Below are 17,551 nucleotides of genomic sequence, written 5' to 3' on the forward strand. Positions count from 1 at the left end.
ATATTGCTTATCACTAGGAGTGACTAACCGATGGTTCTTCCCTGTTATTGATGCGTGGGGAAGGTTGATTGACGTGATTACTGGAGATGTTGACTCTGATCAGGCCCTGGTGGTTCAGGTGGGACCGAGGAGACTCCACTGCCAGAGCCTGTGAATGACACCTACTGGTCGGGCACGGCCCCCCTGTGTCTCGGGGGGTGTCATGGGAGACACCAGGAGCTGAAGAGAGACCGCTGTGGAGACTCTGACTGCTGTTGGTTCGGCTACAAATCTCTCTGCAGAGGTCAGCCTGACAGTGACTAACAGCGCTATTGATCTCGTTCTGTGGCTTCCTTTGTGTACGTTCCTGCCCTTTTTCAAGTCGTGCAATCTGCTGTCGCTGTTTTCCCCCTTGCTCTGTGGTGTTGGTCCTGCCCTGTGGGACAGTCAACTGTGGGAGGCCAGATGTGGACTTCAATGGCGTGGTGTTTGGGAACGACTGGTGGGTGGGCTCTGTGGTGAGGTACACCTGTCGCGCCGGCTTCCTTCTGGTGGGCGACCCGGCCCGAGCCTGCCAGTCAAACGGCCGCTGGACCCCCAAGCCCTTCTGTCTCAGTGAGTAGAGGGGTCTCACACAGTCTCACACGCAATCCACCAGAGAACAGTCTGTTCAGCAACTTCTTCTGTTTCTCTCTCTCCCTCTCTCTCTCTCTCTCTCTCTCTCTCTCTCTCTCTCTCTCTCTCTCTGTCTCTCTCTCTCTGTCTCTCTCTCTCTGTCTCTCTCTCTCTCTCTCTGTGTGTTTCTGTCTCTCTCTCTCTGTCTCTCTCTCTCTCTCTCTCTCTGTGTTTCTGTCTCTCTTTCTCCTGTCCCTCCTCATCTCTCTGGGGCTCAGGGGTGTGTCGGCGGGGCAGTATAGATGTCAACGAGAGGGACATAGATGGGTTCTGCTCCTCCAGCTGTCCGTCAAAGTCCTACGTAGGCCCTCCCAAACATGGCTGCAGCCGCATCGACAACTGCAGTAAGAAGGAGTCGGGCTGGAACGGCTGGTTCACCCGCTGTGACACCTGTCAGTGTGACTGCTCCATTGCATGTGGTGAGCGTTCAATCATTAGTTAACCACTGACTCATTAACTCATTAGTTGTCAGGATTCATTTGAATAAATGTTTTGTATTACCCTAAACGTTAAATACTATGTAACAGACTCTCTTGTTGTGGTTTTATCTTACAGCATCTGCAGGCTAAAGGGTGGAGAGGATAAATCTCTGGCACATGTACATCTAGGAATCCTCATTGCATCACTCCTAATTCATCCCGTGTGTGACTCGGTCCAGGGAAGGGTGGGTGGAAGGATGAACCTTGAGACACACATTTGTGGACCTGACTTGTACCTCCTACTGTGGTAAACTCCGGGGCTAAAAGCACCGTCTTATTTCCTTATCTCCCCTGTGTGAAAGGCCAACCATTTTCAACCGAGCCTCAAAGGCCTTTTTTTGTTAAGGACTCAAGACAAGGCACACAGTGGAGACAAATATGTGTTTATAGCAGCCCTTGTGTATGTATCCTCTAGTCTCTTGTGTGGATGTGTACATGTATAGACAGAGAGATGGAGTGTATCAATACTCTGTAGGCAGTGTCCGTGGGGATTAAGTCTCTTTCAATCTGTCCTAGAATGAGCGTGTTGGAAAGCCGAGACCTTAATCTGGTTACCAGCCCTGATAGACACAGCATCGGAGAGATACTCCGATACAGCATCGGAGAGAGGTGGTCTGGCTGCTGCAGGTCAGATACCAGGGTCATCTGAACAGTATTTAAGTGTTTGTATTTCCGATCTAGAGTGTATTTGAGTGTATTAGAGAGTATTGTGTAAACTAAAAACATTGTGGAATTATTTGTTTGTACAGTGAATCGTTATTTTTCCATGAATTGTTGAAATGTGTGACTGTCATGTGAGATACATTTACAGATGTATAACAAGTGAGTTCAAAGTCAAATGTTCTTCCACAATAAAAACTGGTTTATTTTGCATGTTCTGATGTTTCGTAATAAACGTGTTTAATCAGTAACTACAGACTCCATCTTCAGTATTCAGACCAAGTGTTGAGTCTCAGGATAATGTGCTCATTTGCTTTGGGCTTGTAGCAGCCAATTCCTGAGGGGGGGGAAAAAACAGGGAAGTGAATAATTTCAAGACAATCAAGCCCAATACACACACATGCACAGGAAGGATATCCTCACCAGCATCCAACCTGGTCTCCTTGCCTGAGGATTCAGACAAAAGTTCCCAGTAGGTCTGTTTAGCCTCATTGCCAGCCACTCCATTCACACTCTCCAGGAGAAGGCCGAAGTCTGGGTCGTCCGTCACTGTGAACCTATCAAGACAGGCATGCTTGTGAGTCAGCTCTCTGGCTGCTTTCACCAATAGAACTCATCACAAATAAACAGTATTGGTTTTCTACTTGAAGTCTTGGCCTGTGTTCTGCAGCCTCCTCAGAGCTCCCAGCAGGACACCCCCCTCTACCATAGAAACAGAGTAGGACGAGGCTGCCTCATTGGACTGAGCGTTCTCCACAGACAGTCTGATGGGGAGTGAGGATGGACCTACGCAGCAACACCCAGGAAATGAGGCAGAAGGAAAGTTTCAGGCGATATATTCCATTTTAATTGACAGTTTGTATAAAGTATGGCCAATAAGTACTCTAGGCCTAAACATGCAAGTAGTATTGACTCACCTCCTTGTGTGAAAGTGGATAGTAACAAGAAAAAAGCCACCGACAGTAGAGTTGTCCTTCGCACAACCATCCTGTTCACTCTTTCAGTTCAGACCTTCTCCCTCTGGTGAGCACTACTTATACTCTACCTAACCCCGGTTTATGACCACATTCCGATCCCAGGTTACCAAGGTTATTTTTCAATAGCTCAGCTAAATATTTCTCTCCAGGCTCTTTCAAAAGTTTTGTTTGTTCTTGCCCCACAGAGAGAAAACTGTACCAATATTTACTGTATTGGGAATAAAGAGAAGTATGTTGGAATACCTTTGATGTAACATAGATCAGTGAGGACAGGTACATGTAGGTGAGTAATGATCTACCATGGCTCCCTGACCTTGTGTCCCTTATTGTGTGGTGTGAGTAATGAGAATGCAAATAAAATTAAAATAAAGTACTTTAAACGCAAACAATAGCTTAGAGGTGCACGACCACGTCTCAGACTCCCGCTAAACATTATAGAGAATTTATTTCTGACATTTATTTCCTCATTAAATTTCTCTTTGGGTTTCAGAAGCATTAAGCGGACGTGTTAAGTGTTTTCCAATCAATAGTTTGCGAGGTTGCACCTTTATCAATATTATTATATGAAGCATATATCAGACTTTTCTCACTCTTCAAGTGGGCTGCAATACAATGCAATGGCAGACCACACTGAAATACTTATACTATCCACACGGTGTCCCTGTAGCACAGTATCTTTTCCAGTCTGTCACACGTAGTGCGACACATAGCTGTATGCATAAGCACGGCACAGATCAAATATAGTAAGCTTGTGTGATCTACATTTAACTTGTAAGACACTAGTTTAGAAGTCCGCATATACCTGAGCAAATTGAAATAACGCCTGATTCCAAAAATACAGTTAATTTCATTCAAAAAAAAATATTCCCATAAATGTATCAAACTTCAATTTTAGCCTTTAGTTATTACTGCGGTTATTCTATTCCTATTGCGCTTATGCCCATACATTCAACAACATATTTTACAATTCTTTGATTCTTGAAACTGTGAGAATGATCCCTGTTTGCATTACAATGCAGGACAAGAATTCGTTTCAATCAATAAAGGCGTCTAAAATAAAGACCCTGGCAGATAGGCTATACACTATGTGCGCCGTGTAAATTCTTTATTCGTTGTAAGGAAAAACATTGGACACATTTGTTATCCCTACATCCCCCTTGCGAGGGATGTAGGGCGTTATTTGAACGCAAGTAACCCCAAGTGTTTCACCGAAAATAACCCGGGCACTGCACCATCAGCACCAGTACCAGGCAGATGCGCAGGTGCGGTCTTTAAAGAGACCGCGCGTTTGAGTTCATGAGTTTCCATTGTTTACCTAATTGCTAATCAGAGAAGGATTTTACCTAGTGTGACTTATATTATGTTCATAATCTATGTGTAAAACATGATGGACAGATGTGGGCGATGATAGTGTGCCATGACAGGAAATCATTAGAGGTTTTAAAGGCTACCCTAAAATAGTGTCCCTTTCAGAATGAAACATCTTTAATTCTACAATTTTTAAGGATTTTAATGATCCTGTACTTTTTCCTGTGGTAAGTATGTTCTTAAACGAATGTAATGTAGCATAGTCCTGAAACTATCTCAATTTACAGTTGTAGGCTATGTAATCTGGAATAAAGACATTAGGCCAACATAACGACAGCGCTTGGAGACGAAACGTACCACCTTGTCCCTTAATAAATCCGACACGGGCCTCCTGCGGACTATCTTCTCAAAAAACCTGACAGTAACGCCCTGTACCTCAGACTGGCGGGCGTGCCAGAGATGCACTGACCGGTTTTGATAACGCTACTGCGTGCTATTGAGCTACTGCAGCACGCCATACAGAGGATGTGGAGAAACGACCGTGTAGGAAACCAATCTATCACTGGGAATACGTGTGAGTAGCCTGCTAGATGTCCAGGACGTTATATTCATCAAAGGACCACGACTGTCAGAAATCGAACTCCTTACTGACTCGCGCGGATGCAGCATTTGAGAATAATTCAACTCAGTAATCACTGTTTGTAGCTGAGAATACAGTGCCGGAGGGATTTTAAGTTGCTGTTTTGATGCGGGACGATGTACCGTGCACCAAGAGATATTCTGGAGGAGAACTCGGTTTCCTCCATCACATCCGAAACGATCCGATAGACACCGGCGCACAGTGACCATTTTGCCTGGTACGGGACTGTGAGGACCAGCTCCTGTTGCTGGATTGTGCTGTTGTTTGTTGAGGAATGAACTGATCACAGATCCCAAGAAAAGAGGAACGAGGTTCTAGCTATCGGTCCTTTCAACTAGCAAGAATAAGTATGTTGACCTAGTCCATTATACATAACCTATCGTAAACTATGTGGATGCACTGTGTGTGTGTGTGTGTGTGTGTGTGTCGATGTGGGTGTGTGTGTGTGCAGTCTATGTCAAGTACAACGTCAAGTATTTCAGAAACTGCAGTTCACATGTATGATGTCATGGGTCAATATCTTGTCTCATCTACCCCTTCCTCTTCTCCACCCACTTCCATGATGAGAGGATGCTCATGAAGCCACACTGGTCACATTCAGCTACTGTGCAGTGTTGTTATTGAAAGAGCTCACCGAAGCATGTGCTCCAAAAAGATCATAGCTTGTAATAGTTTCGCAGCCTCCTGGGCGACAAAGTAACAGGTGATAGGTGCATCTCAAACAACAGATAACTCGTCTAAGACATGGCTAATGTAGCTACTCCTCATAACCTCTGCATGCTCCTGCTGCATATGCTTGCAAGCAAACATGGTGGCCCTCATCAGTCTGAAAGAGAGAGAGAGAGAGAGAGAGAGAGAGAGAGAAGGGAGAGAGAGAGAGACGATTACATTCTGACAGGGTCCTGTGCAGCTTAGCTTTGTGCTAATGGCAATTCTCTAATGGTAGTCAATCAATATATAGACGGTTTTCCCTCCTCTTTCTCGCTTTAGAATGTGCTGGGGGCTTGATCTTTGCCACGCATGCCTTCCTGCAAACAGGGCAGTGGAGCTGTCTTCATAAGTCTGCACTTTATGACGTAGGAAGAGTGAGGGTAGTAGGTAGGGTTGTTAACCTGGTTCATTAACTCTTTGACCTTCACCCTTGTGTGCCATGATACATGGTTTAGATGAAAGTTCCTGTGTGCTACGGGTCATCCTGTTTGTGAACATTCTGGAAGGTGTCAGGGATGTAGAATATGACATAGAGGTGACTATAGAGGTTTCACTGCAAATCTCACTGAAACGAAAAACATTTGCACTTTTTATGACAGTTTGGCCTACCTCTAATGTCTGGCAAATGATACCCAGTCATCGATGGCTGGAAATGGTGTTTTCATCCTTTCCAACCAGAATTGAATCACTTTCATTAGATTTTTGATAAGCAGTTTTGTAGATGAATTAAGATGTCTAGAGCTGGTCTCATAGAGAGAGAGAGAGAGAGAGAGAGAGAGAGAGAGAGAGAGAGAGAGAGAGAGAGAGAGAGAGAGAGAGAGAGAGAGAGAGAGAGAGAGAGAGAGAGAGAGAGAGAGAGAGAGAGAGAGAGAGAGAGAGAGAGAGAGAGAGAGAGAGAGAGAGAGAGAGAGAGAGAGAGAGAGAAAGAAAGAAAGAAAGAAAGAAAGAAAGAAAAGGAAAGAGAGAGAGAGAGAGAGAGAGAGAAAGAGACTAAAGAGTGATTCATCCTAGTACTATAGGTGGAGCAGCCCAGCCTCTCAGAATGCATCTCCTGCCCTACAACAGAAACAAAGCCCCAGAATGAGAATGAGTCACAACAGGATGGAATCAAAGGAGAAGGTTAGATTTGATAGGATATGAGGTGCATGGGAAAAGGTTGAGGCCACAGACTTCTGTTTTCCCCGACTCTGAGCTCCTAGGCACTGGAATGTGAGTGTCTGTCGGTCGTGATTAAGGATGCAGGTATGGGAGCCTGCATGGGAGCTGCATGTGTCCTCCTTGTGGAGGTGTGGTCTGTGTTGTAGAGGTGAGGGAACAGGGAGTGGGAGAAATGAGGTAGGCATCAGAGGTGAGGGGGAGAGGGGTTGTCAAGTGTGCGGGGTAGTTAGGTAGAGAAGGTGTAGGAGTGGGTAGAGGTGAGTATGTGGAAGATTTACAGAACTGGGGGGGGGGGAGGAGAAGTGAGGAGCAGGGGGGAGGGAGAGAGAAGACCTGGGGAGTATGGGAGTAGTGGGGGAGGGCGGGGGAGCAGGGGAGCACTGTATGGGGAGGAATCTCTACTGTAGCAGCGGTTTAGTGTGAATCAGCACTATGGCTCTGCTGCCCAGCTGTAACCAGATCTCCAATCCTCACACGCGGAATCGCATTCCCCTCATGCAGTCGGTCCAAAGCATATCTGTAATCCTATCACCCCCCAGCTTACCTCCAGGAGCATGTCTGCCATCTCTCCAACAGCACTCTGACTCACCGCTGCAGGCGCAACAACAACATCCACCACCACACAGATCTGCTCGAAGGAAATCAATCAATATTCCCCTCATCAATCACCCCATTGCTTTATGATGTGTGCAGTTGGTCAGTTAATCAAAATTCTATTTCACACCTTGCTGCAATGAGCAGCTATATGGCTCTTGCAGATGGACATTGAGAACAATGTGTGGGTATAGTTTGTTGTATTCACAAACAAAAAATGTTTTTGATTGAGGTAAAAAGTTAACTCAAATCATGTTATGCTCTTAACGCTCTTATGATGATAGTTAACTAGCTGTAATGCTAGCTAACAAGCAGAAAAACAATCATTCACCACCACACACATAATTACAATATGTCACGTCTCCCCCTTTCCAGTCTGTTGGTATGGCTGAGAGGGCGCTGGAGCAGGTCGCCGTGAGCATCCCCATGGAAGAAACCAAGCTCCATGGGGGGGCACCGCAGGAGGGCCCTCTGATCATCCACTTGAAAAAGGTGGAGAACCACATCACCGACGCCCAGAGATTCTCCCACCTCCCTCGTCGCTCTGCCGTGGACCTGGAGTTCACCGAGCTGTCCTACACCATCCGCGAGGGCCCCTGCTGGCGGAGGAGAGGTAGTGCACACACCGCTCAGAAAACAAGGGTGAACCGGCGCCAAGCACGATGCTCCCTTTAGCCCCCACATCTCATCCTCTGCCTGGCTCTCTCTCCTTCTCTCTCTGATTCACACACACACACACACACAAATACACACACCCACACACTCACACAAACATACATGTACATATGCCCCTCACACACTTCCCCATTGGAGTAGGCTGCGGTTGCAGAGCAGTGCTGCGCTCAGCAGAGTTTAGACAGAGTAAATAATTCACACTAGCGGGCTGGCACACTGCACTCTGCCCTCCACCCCTCTCTCCGTGGGACTAGGCTATGGCAGACCGTCCAACGATTGATCATCTGCTCATGAAAGTTGAACGACAGTTAAACCCCTGTCCTTATCAAGAAGTCTCTTCACAGGCTCGTTGTGAGGAGTCTGGTCATTCCTATGTGTCACTGAACCGAAACCACCTTCTGAACCGTGTCTCTCTGCCGCTGTTTGTAGCAAGGGAGGGGCTGGAGGGTGGGACCGTGCCAAAATGATGCGCTTAGTTACCCTACAGCATATATGTGAAGCACGGGAGACAATTGAGTCACGATTCTATCTGATGTGTTATCTGATGCAGTACTGAGGTTCGTTGTAGAGAGGGAGATGTTTATGGCCAAGACCAGCAATGCAGCCAGGCGATCAGTCTGGGAAACTGAGCCGACAAGAGATATTTGGATCCTGCCGGGTTGGATCAATAGATCAACTCCTATGTTCATGGACTGAAAGATAACATAACGTTACCTCAGCAGGCAGTCGCCATGAAATCAACTCCTGGATTATACTTACTGTTTGTTCATCCAACGGGTAGTCTGTTTCGGTCCCTGTTTGTTGTCAGCCAGGTTTTTCTCAGGGTTTTCAGTCAGTCAGCCAAGTGTTTCATACGGGGGGGGGGGGAGATCTGTCAGAGCTCAGTCATTTCGCTCAAGGATTCAGATTCTATTTAGGATCTGTGTGAGCCCCCCTCGCGGTGCTACTGTAACAGCATAGGTCACCTTCACAGCACGAGCCCTAGTTAACCCTTTAACGCCTCTCACTGAGAACAGACACGTAGACACACACACACCCGCACACACGCCAACACGCAGACACACACACGTACCCACGAGGACACTGGAGTCTCAGAAGCCACGGCCTGTCACTTCAATTTAGCCAAACGATCGAGGATACCGCTGCTTGGCTTGATGTAGCCGTCTTAAAGAAGTAGCTGGTTCCTTCTTCCTCAGAGAAGCCAGGATCAGAACGGAAAAGTCTTTTTTCCTGTGCACAATCAAAACCTCAGAAGCAGTGCATTTGGCGCAGAGCTGAGCATTGCACTCCTGGGGGGGTTTTCATACCCTGTAATTATTCTAAAGATATACAAAAGAGAGATGTGGGGAGGGGGTGAGGGGGCCACGATATCCTGTCATCTCCAGAACATAAAACTGGAAGCTTCAGCTTGGAGCGCTGGATGCAGGGAGAAGCCGTAGGGAGAGGCTGCCTTGATTAGAGGACTCTGGAAGGTGTGGTGTCAGGGTGGAAGGATGGCAGGGCGTGGGGATGTCAGGGTCGGGTGTGGGTAAGCCCCTCTCTCTATCTCTTTTTATAGGCTCATTCCTTGGACAGCCATTTATGTCTGTTATGATGAGGTCATTCCAGCCTGGTTTCATGTAGAGGGCATAGCCCTCCTCGGGGATATAGCTGGGTGACGTAACAAGGAGAGGAGGAGGAGAAAGAGTGTGTGCCTGTGTGTGTTTTCTGAGTGTGTGTTCGGGTGTGCAAGTGTGTGTTTGTACGTGTATGTCAGTGTGTGTGTGTGCCTGCCTGCGCCTGCCTGTGTGTGTGCTTGTGCGTGTGTGAGTCATTTGAAGCTGGGGAGCGGGGGCGGAGCTCTCCGCTGAGCTCCGAGTGGCTCCTCTCTTGCAGCTCTGTCTGCAGGTGGACGGGACGCCGCCGTCAGGTCCTTCCCCTCCCGCCCCCTCTGGCTCTCCTGTCTGGACAGGACGCTGCAGAACGTCAGCTAGTAGAGGGCGCTCGCTCTCATGTCTTCTGGACTGACATCTTTAGAGAAACCTATAGCCTAAGGTTGCCTCTCTCTGATGGATAGTACTGTGTCTGACAGAACACGATTCGAGGACCGTTGGGGTGCACTCTAATCGGCTCTGTCCCAGAGAGAGTTGGAGCCTACATACCCCACAGTCAGAAGACGTTTTGCCTCTCTGTGCTGTGTGTGTTAAGGTGTGTGCGAGCGGGCTCGCGCTCTCACAGCCTGTAACATAAATCAAAGTTTCCGAGCCTTACCTCTCTCGGGTGTATGTGACACAGACAGACTGTTCTGTGGCAGGTCGTCAGTATGCGACAGCAGAGGTCCGGGGGATAGGAGCGTGGGCCCGAGTCATCAGTATGCGACGCACGGCGAGGTGGAGGGCTGTTTCGCTGACGGGCGGCAGCTCAGCTGTCTGACTGGGGTCTCTCTAATGGATGTGATATACTGCAGGGGAGGAGGGCAGGAGTCTGGGTGGCTATGGATTGGCAGCCATTAAGTCTAGTCCACTAATGGTCTATAAATGGGGAGGGGCCGACTCTTTGAGAGGTCTTTTTACACATCCTGAGACAGAAGCATCGCTGCTTCCTGTCTGGAGGAGCGAGAGAGTACTATCCTAACTGGCTGCAATAGCTTAGCACCATCCGCTATAGTAGCTTAGTAACACGCTGAGTAAAGGGCATGCTGTTCATGCATTTCCCACGTGCTGGATTGTGTCTTTCCAGGAACTGTAGATAGTATTCTGTGAGAGAAAAGTCGAACCTGAGAATGTTCCAGCAAGCTGTATCAGGAGCGTAAACCGTTATCAGATAGATTGTTCTGCTTACTGCTGCTGTTTTACTGAACTGTAGTAGAGCGCTCAGGAGATGTAATATTCCTGCCTCTTTATTGATCTGGTGTCTCATCTCTCTATCCTCCTTTCAATCTTACTCTCCCTATCCTTGTCTGTGGCACTCTTCTGTCTAATTCCTCCTTTCTCTCCCTAATGTGTCTCCCTTCTTTCTTTTCCATCCCCCCCTACACTTCTTTCTTTTCATTTTTCACATCCTAGTTCCTTGCCTCTAAATGGGTTTTTATACCACAGAGATACAGGAAATAGGTCCCATAAAATAAGCTCAATGTAATTCAATGATTATGAAATATATGTGTGATTCAAGATAGTGTAGTTGCTGTTCATCATTATGAAAGGCTACTGCATTTTGTACATGTTTTCTCCTCCCCAGGTTACAAAGCTCTGCTCAAATGTCTGTCTGGGAGATTCTGCAACAGAGAGCTCATTGGGATCATGGGCCCCTCTGGGGCTGGGAAGTCCACTTTGATGAACATCCTGGCTGGGTACAGGTGAGGCAAGGGGCCGGGTGCAGCTAAGACGCGGGGGCTGGGGTACGAGTGGTCCCGTTGACGCTGACGTTCCTCCGTTTGCGGACAGAGAGACGGGCATGAAGGGGCAGATCCTGGTGAACGGGCGGCCCAGGGACCTGCGTACCTTCCGGAAGATGTCCTGCTACATCATGCAGGACGACATGCTGCTGCCACACCTCACTGCCAGGGAGGCCATGATGGTACGCTCCCTCAGACCTCTCCACGTTCCTCCGGCCCGGGGCGCTTCCTCGTCCAAAGTTATGATTGAGTTAATGAACACGGTGAGGTGATTCCAGAGCTCAACGGATTTTGTCCTCTCATAGGTCTCCGTCAATCTGAAGCTGAATGAGAGCATGCAGGTGAAGAAGGAGCTCGTGAGTATACCTTATTCATCTCTATGCCAGGAAGATGTTGGCCAGTTGCCAGTTGCCTTCTATCTAATCTGCCTGGCTTATCTGTCTGTCTATGCACGGCTCTGTGTGCGTGCCTGTGTGTGTGTGCGTGCCTGTGTGTGTGTGTGCTACAGGTAAATGAGATCCTGACAGCTCTGGGGCTGCAGGAATGCGCCCAGACACGCACCATCTCTCTGTCCGGTGGGCAGTGTAAGAGACTGGCCATAGCTCTGGAGCTGGTCAACAACCCTCCGGTCATGTTCTTCGATGAGCCCACCAGGTACGCGTCGACACCCAGGAAAACGGCCCCGACCCTTGTGCACTGAGCCTCCTCTTCTATGGAGCTAGCCTACAGGCGGTACATACCGTACGCAGCTTATGCTAATGCCGTTTTGCATGTGTCTGTCCCGTCTAAGTGGCCTGGACAGTGCGTCCTGCTTCCAGGTGGTGTCCCTCATGAAGTCACTAGCTCTGGGAGGACGGACCATCATTTGCACCATTCACCAGCCCAGCGCTAAGCTCTTTGAGATGTTTGACAAGGTAACTTACACTGGCTCACTGCTGCTGTGCACTGAAAAGGTCTATACTGTTGTTGTTGTTGGGTGAGGAAACATGCAGACCTCACATAGAGCCCATTGGATAGGTCAGGCATTCGCACGTGTAGTGTCATTCAGAGACAGTGTTGCAGTGGGGGTAACTTGTGTGTTTGCGCCTCCTCTCCTCCAGCTCTACATCCTCAGTCAGGGCCAGTGCATATACAAGGGTACTGTCCCTTACCTCATCCCTTACCTGAAGAACCTGGGCCTTCACTGTCCCACCTACCACAACCCTGCAGACTTCAGTGAGTCCTGCGTGCGTGGGTGTGTGTGTGTGTGTGTGTGTGTGTGTGTGTGTGTGGGCGCTTGCGTGCGTCACATCCCCTGTGCTTTGTTCCCAGTCATCGAGGTAGCCTCGGGGGAGTACGGGGATTTGAACCCGGTTCTGTTTGAGGCGGTGCAGGGAGGGCTCTGCTCTGAGGAGGGCAAGAAGAACTCCAGAGACAAGAACGACCCCGCCTCCTCCTGTCACTCCCACAGTCACAGCGTGAGTGGAACCTCCTGTTGTTGTAAATATTCAGTGTCCCCTCAGGATTCCTGGCTTGAGATCGAAACCATTTGAGATGTTTGAGTATCGCGTTCCAACTAGTCTTCCTGTTTCTCCACTCTGCCCACAGGAAACAGGAACGATCGAGAAGCACACCTTCGCCACCAGTACTCTGACACAATTCTGCATTCTGTTCAAAAGAACCTTCATTACTATATGCAGAGACGTGGTAAACGCACATAATCTGAGCGATCATAGTGGGAAATGAAATGAGGGTTGTGATGATGAGAATAGCGATCCTGATGTGTGTCCTTGTCAGAATAGTGATTCTGATGTGTGTGTTTTCATGTGTTCGCAGGTGTTGACCCACCTGAGAGTGATGTCCCACCTGTGTATCGGGGTACTGATTGGCCTGCTCTATCTCAACATCGGGAACGACGCCAGCAAGGTCTTCAACAACACTGGTTTCCTCTTCTTCTCCATGCTCTTCCTCATGTTTGCAGCCCTAATGCCCACCGTCCTCACCTGTAAGTCACACACGTGTGTGTGTGTGCATGTGTATGTGTGTGTCAGAGGAGTTTTTGTGTAGGTGGCATGTTATTGGTGCGTGAACGATGCTGCCTCATATGTTGTTCATGTCCCGCAGTTCCTTTGGAGATGTCAGTGTTTCTGAGGGAACATCTCAACTACTGGTACAGTCTCAAGGCCTACTACCTGGCGAAAACAATGGCTGACATACCATTCCAGGTAAACTACGGCAGTGCCACTGCATTCTGCAAAATGATTCGCTTGCTTTAATTAGCATCAGGCAAAAATCCCTTTCTTTCTTTCCCCCACTTCCTTCCCTCGCCCAGGTGATCTGCCCCATGATGTACTGCAGTATAGTATACTGGATGACCAACCAGCCTCCCGAGCTCGTTCGCTATGTGCTGTTCATGGCCTTGTGCACCTCCACGGCCCTGGTGGCCCAGTCCCTGGGCCTGCTCATCGGGGCGGCCTCCACCTCCCTGCAGGTGGCCACCTTTGTGGGTCCGGTCACAGCCATCCCTGTGCTGCTCTTCTCCGGTTTCTTTGTCAATTTCGACACCATCCCAAAGTACCTCCAGTGGAGCTCCTACGTGTCATATGTCAGGTGGGTCAGTGTGCCGGCTGACCAGAGGGGTTGTATGTCAGGTGGGTCAGTGTGCCGGCTGACCAGAGGGGTCGTGTGTGGACGTTCTTGGGTTTTGGGCAGACGTCTGGCAACCCAACTCATGATGACAAGACTTGCGCATGTTTTATAAAGTATATTCCCCCTGGGTAATCTCTCCTCTATCCCTGTCTCATGCAGGTATGGCTTTGAGGGCGTGATCCTGTCCATATATGGGATGAACCGGAGTGAGCTGGAGTGCCCGGGGCTGGTGTGTAAGTTCCAGAAGCCAGAAGAGGTGCTGCAGCTGCTGGACGTGGAGGGCGCAAAGCTCTACGTGGACTTCATGGTCCTGGGAGTGTTCTTCCTGGTCCTACGGCTGGCTACCTACCTGGTCCTGCGCTACAAAGTCAAGTCCATGCGATAAGAATGCTGCAGTCTATGCCCAGTGCATAGGCACACTCAAACACACACACAAATTCACACAAACACACACGCTAACACACACACACACGTGAACATACACAAGTATGGATACATATTACGTCCATGTACACCTACACACATACATGCATTCAAATCGGTGCTGTATCATTATTACAGTACAACTGTTTCAACTGTACTCAATAGCTTAGATAATTAGAGGAGTTTAGTGGATTTGATGTGGGAACCGAATTTGCTACATTTTGCAGATCTCTTTTGATGGTAAAATGTTTGTATAAAGGGAAACATAGTGAAGACCACCACAAATGTTAATTTCTCAATCTGTTCCCAACAGTTGTTCTAATTTATCCAAATCTAGTTTACAGGTATATTATTTCGATTAATGTGTCACCTTCTTTATCAAAGATAGAAAGACAGTGGGAATGCACTCTACTCTTAACAAACATCCAGTATACTAATACCAAGCCTGTGTCAGTAGCCACAGGGGTCAGAGATCAGCTGCAGATGATCCGGTCCAGGATTCTCCAGGACTGTTAGGCACTGCCCATGACTGCTACACTTGCAGTGGACCTTATTCGGGGGGAAAGCCCTATATTGACCTGACAGGAAGGTTCAAACATGGCTGGGTTGTAAACTGGATGGAGACAGAGGCCCACAGAATTGGGATTGGTCTGGATTTCTGTCTGTCTCTCTCTCTCTCTCTATTTCTCTCTCTGTTTGGCTACCTGGATCATCATTGTCAAACTGGTTCCCCATAACTGGACAGAGGTCTCTGATGAGCACCCCAGGGACAAACAGCCAGAGGCTCTATAGGACTGGTGCTCCTATCGTCAGGGACGTAGCCACTCCAGGATCTTCACCCCCTTACCCCTACCTCACCCCGCCCTCACCCTCATCTCCCCCACCCCTGGCCATCCAAACCCCACTTTGCCTGACAGCTGCCCATCAATCGTCAATTATACATGGATGTACTGTAAGTGTCCTTGAAGACGTCGACTCACTGCGACCACACACACTATATCTCAGATCTCAGCAGCAGAGGATGTGGAGGACCAGGAGGTCCCTTTTGTTCTGCCGTTCAGAGCATCTGTTGATTTGGAGAACTTGTCAAGCTCTGAACGAGGAAATAGCAAGGTTCCTCTGAAACTTTGCTTTCTGATGTGGTAGAGTCTTTTTTGGACATACAGGAAGACAATACCATGCAGGGAGAACTTCTGGAGTGAGTATTTTCTTTGACGTAAGTGCAATAGCCAACTCTGTGGTAGAAAGTGTGGTCCATGTACCTAGTGTCATTTGACACAGAACCTTGTACTGCTTGTTTCTGCTTGTTATATGACCGTTTAGTTTGACAAAATTGAGCTCGGAAATTGAATTTCTTTTTTACTTGCATTGTTGCAGGATGACAGACGTGTGTTGTCAAAACTTTTGCTAGATACTTGAAATGCTGGCAAGGCAGTTTGTGTGCCTCTGCACTGGAATGGTCTTTGTTCCTTTTGCTTCGATGCACATTATTTGCACATATACCGTATGCCCTCCACACACACGCATACACACACACACACATATACCGTATGCCCTCCACACACACGCATACACACACACACACACACACACACATATATACACACACATATAAAGATACAAAGACAAGCATATACACATGAACACAGTATCACGCTCACACTCTAACATGCTGTAGAGAACGTTTTCTGTGTCACGAGGCATCGCATATATTCTTTTCAAGTAAACTTTAGACTATGCTACTTAGTAATCCTCATTATAATGCATATAATAGTGTGAGTATATAATCAATGATTGTACAGTAAGTATTCTATGCTGTAAAGAAATGTACATATGCACACATTTGATGTATGTTTATTGCTTTTCATTTATCTTTTATTTTATTTTTGTATATTGACGTGAGGAGTGCTGCTTGAAGGTATAAGTTGTCAGCAACTCGATGTTGCATGAAGATTTTGTGGAATGAAATACAATATATTGAATTAGTGAGCTTAGCAGAATGATGATGTACTTCCTTCCCTGATACCTACTGTACTTGTAGTACTAAGGGGACAGGGCAACCATGGGCCTCTCAACAATATCTCTCCTTGTGGCCATGACATTTTATATTTATACGGGAACCTACTCTCCCTCAACCTAGATGAACATTCCATCAGAACGTTACACAGATGTTTAATGCACTAGATGGTAAAAAGCATCCTATGGAAAAAAATGAGCCCCATTGAAAACAAATGAGTAGCTATAGCATGTGGGTGGGTGTACCTAGTGGTGGATTTGAAGGATTAGTATGGTGATTTATATCCAGATTAGTGCTACACTTGGTCAAGTCTTTTGTAATACAGTTGTGAAGCTGTCACAAATAGCAGAATAGCAATAGTTGTCATGCTTTATGTGTGTTCTTCCTCTGTTTCCCATTTGTGTTTCCGTCGGATGAGTTCATATTAGATTATTGGTCTGTTTGGCTTTCGACTGTTCTGTGTGCAATAGCCTACCTACAAGAAGCGTGTCAAACCTCTGACAAATGGGTTTAGGGTGAGAAGGGGGTGACGTAGTCACTGTGGCATAGCCTGAAGGCCGTTTTATATGTTTAGTATGTACCATGTTTTAATTAAGCCACAATCCGCCTATTTGCACTGTGTCCAGCATGGCCCATATGTCTTGTGTGCAGATCGACCAATGTCATGATGGTAATGATGCTGCTGATGACCAATAATGGAACAACAGACTGTTTACACCTAACAGATTATTTAACTGTTTTGTTGGTTTTGATTTGTTTATGATTTCTGTTGGTATTGTGTTCTCAACCTCAGCAATGCAAGTCACGTGTACTGAACCCTGTTCAGAGGATTATAATAAATACAACTATTTATAACCTGTTTCTCATCTCTTACTCAACACGTTTTTGTCGCACTGTTTAATGTTTTCAATCTAACACATTTTAACCTGCACAGACGACCTGAGCGTGAGCAAAATAACAATGTACGTACAGCCACCTACGTCATACGACTGCTGCTGGTTTTAACAGGAGAGCCCTCTGCTGGCTAAATTAGGTCACTTCACGCTATAACTGCTCCTCTGAACTGTGCAAAGTTGGTTGACCACAAACAGATATTACTAAAAGTTTTTTTTTCAGATACCAAGAATATTCTAGTGTTTGTAAGGTCTGTGTTGTAATATTTGTTGTCATTGAATATGTACAGTGTAGGCCTGTAGCAACTACTCCTAACCACGGTCGTCCTAACAGCCTGATCCCTCAGTGCAGGGTATCTTT

The 17,551-nt window shown here is 47.3% G+C and overlaps 2 protein-coding genes across 3 annotated transcripts; one reads left to right on the top strand and one right to left on the bottom strand.

Moving 5' to 3' along the window:
- Positions 1 to 1,985: 1,985 nt before the first annotated feature.
- On the bottom strand, positions 1,986 to 2,768 carry LOC136963345 (cobalamin binding intrinsic factor-like). Its single transcript, XM_067257447.1, has 4 exons — positions 2,711 to 2,768; positions 2,438 to 2,579; positions 2,217 to 2,350; positions 1,986 to 2,130 (listed from the first exon to the last, which is right to left on the bottom strand). The coding sequence occupies exons 2-4, from the start codon at positions 2,500 to 2,502 to the stop codon at positions 2,060 to 2,062; spliced, it is 270 nt and encodes an 89-aa protein (XP_067113548.1). The 5' UTR covers positions 2,503 to 2,579; positions 2,711 to 2,768; the 3' UTR covers positions 1,986 to 2,059.
- Positions 2,769 to 4,592: 1,824 nt separating this feature from the next.
- On the top strand, positions 4,593 to 17,146 carry abcg4a (ATP-binding cassette, sub-family G (WHITE), member 4a). Of its 2 annotated transcripts, XM_067257446.1 has the most exons (14): positions 4,593 to 5,065; positions 7,557 to 7,794; positions 11,073 to 11,190; positions 11,279 to 11,411; positions 11,535 to 11,585; positions 11,738 to 11,883; positions 12,020 to 12,143; positions 12,330 to 12,444; positions 12,541 to 12,686; positions 12,817 to 12,915; positions 13,045 to 13,213; positions 13,333 to 13,433; positions 13,541 to 13,818; positions 14,017 to 17,146. In XM_067257446.1, exons 2-14 carry the CDS (start codon positions 7,566 to 7,568, stop codon positions 14,240 to 14,242), a joined length of 1,935 nt encoding a protein of 644 aa, XP_067113547.1. In that variant the 5' UTR covers positions 4,593 to 5,065; positions 7,557 to 7,565; the 3' UTR covers positions 14,243 to 17,146. The 2 variants fall into 2 exon arrangements, with proteins under 2 accessions (XP_067113547.1, XP_067113546.1); XM_067257445.1 differs by having other exon boundaries at positions 12,330 to 12,686.
- The last annotated feature ends 405 nt before the right edge of the window (positions 17,147 to 17,551 follow it).

Source organism: Osmerus mordax, chromosome 19, assembly GCF_038355195.1.
Source record: "Osmerus mordax isolate fOsmMor3 chromosome 19, fOsmMor3.pri, whole genome shotgun sequence".
NCBI classification, from domain to species: domain Eukaryota; kingdom Metazoa; phylum Chordata; class Actinopteri; order Osmeriformes; family Osmeridae; genus Osmerus; species Osmerus mordax.

Coding starts and splice junctions, on each gene's coding strand:
- LOC136963345 (XM_067257447.1), bottom strand. CDS start 2,502: ATGGTAGAGGGGGGTGTCCTGCTGGGAGCTCTGAGGAGGCTGCAGAAC. Junction 2,351..2,437: donor AACACAGGCCAAGACTTCAA/GTAGAAAACCAA, acceptor CTGTCTTGATAG/GTTCACAGTGACGGACGACC. Junction 2,131..2,216: donor GGAGACCAGGTTGGATGCTG/GTGAGGATATCC, acceptor CCCCCCCCTCAG/GAATTGGCTGCTACAAGCCC.
- abcg4a (XM_067257445.1), top strand. CDS start 7,566: ATGGCTGAGAGGGCGCTGGAGCAGGTCGCCGTGAGCATCCCCATGGAA. Junction 12,687..12,816: donor GTCACTCCCACAGTCACAGC/GTGAGTGGAACC, acceptor CTCTGCCCACAG/GAAACAGGAACGATCGAGAA. Junction 13,819..14,016: donor TCCTACGTGTCATATGTCAG/GTGGGTCAGTGT, acceptor TGTCTCATGCAG/GTATGGCTTTGAGGGCGTGA.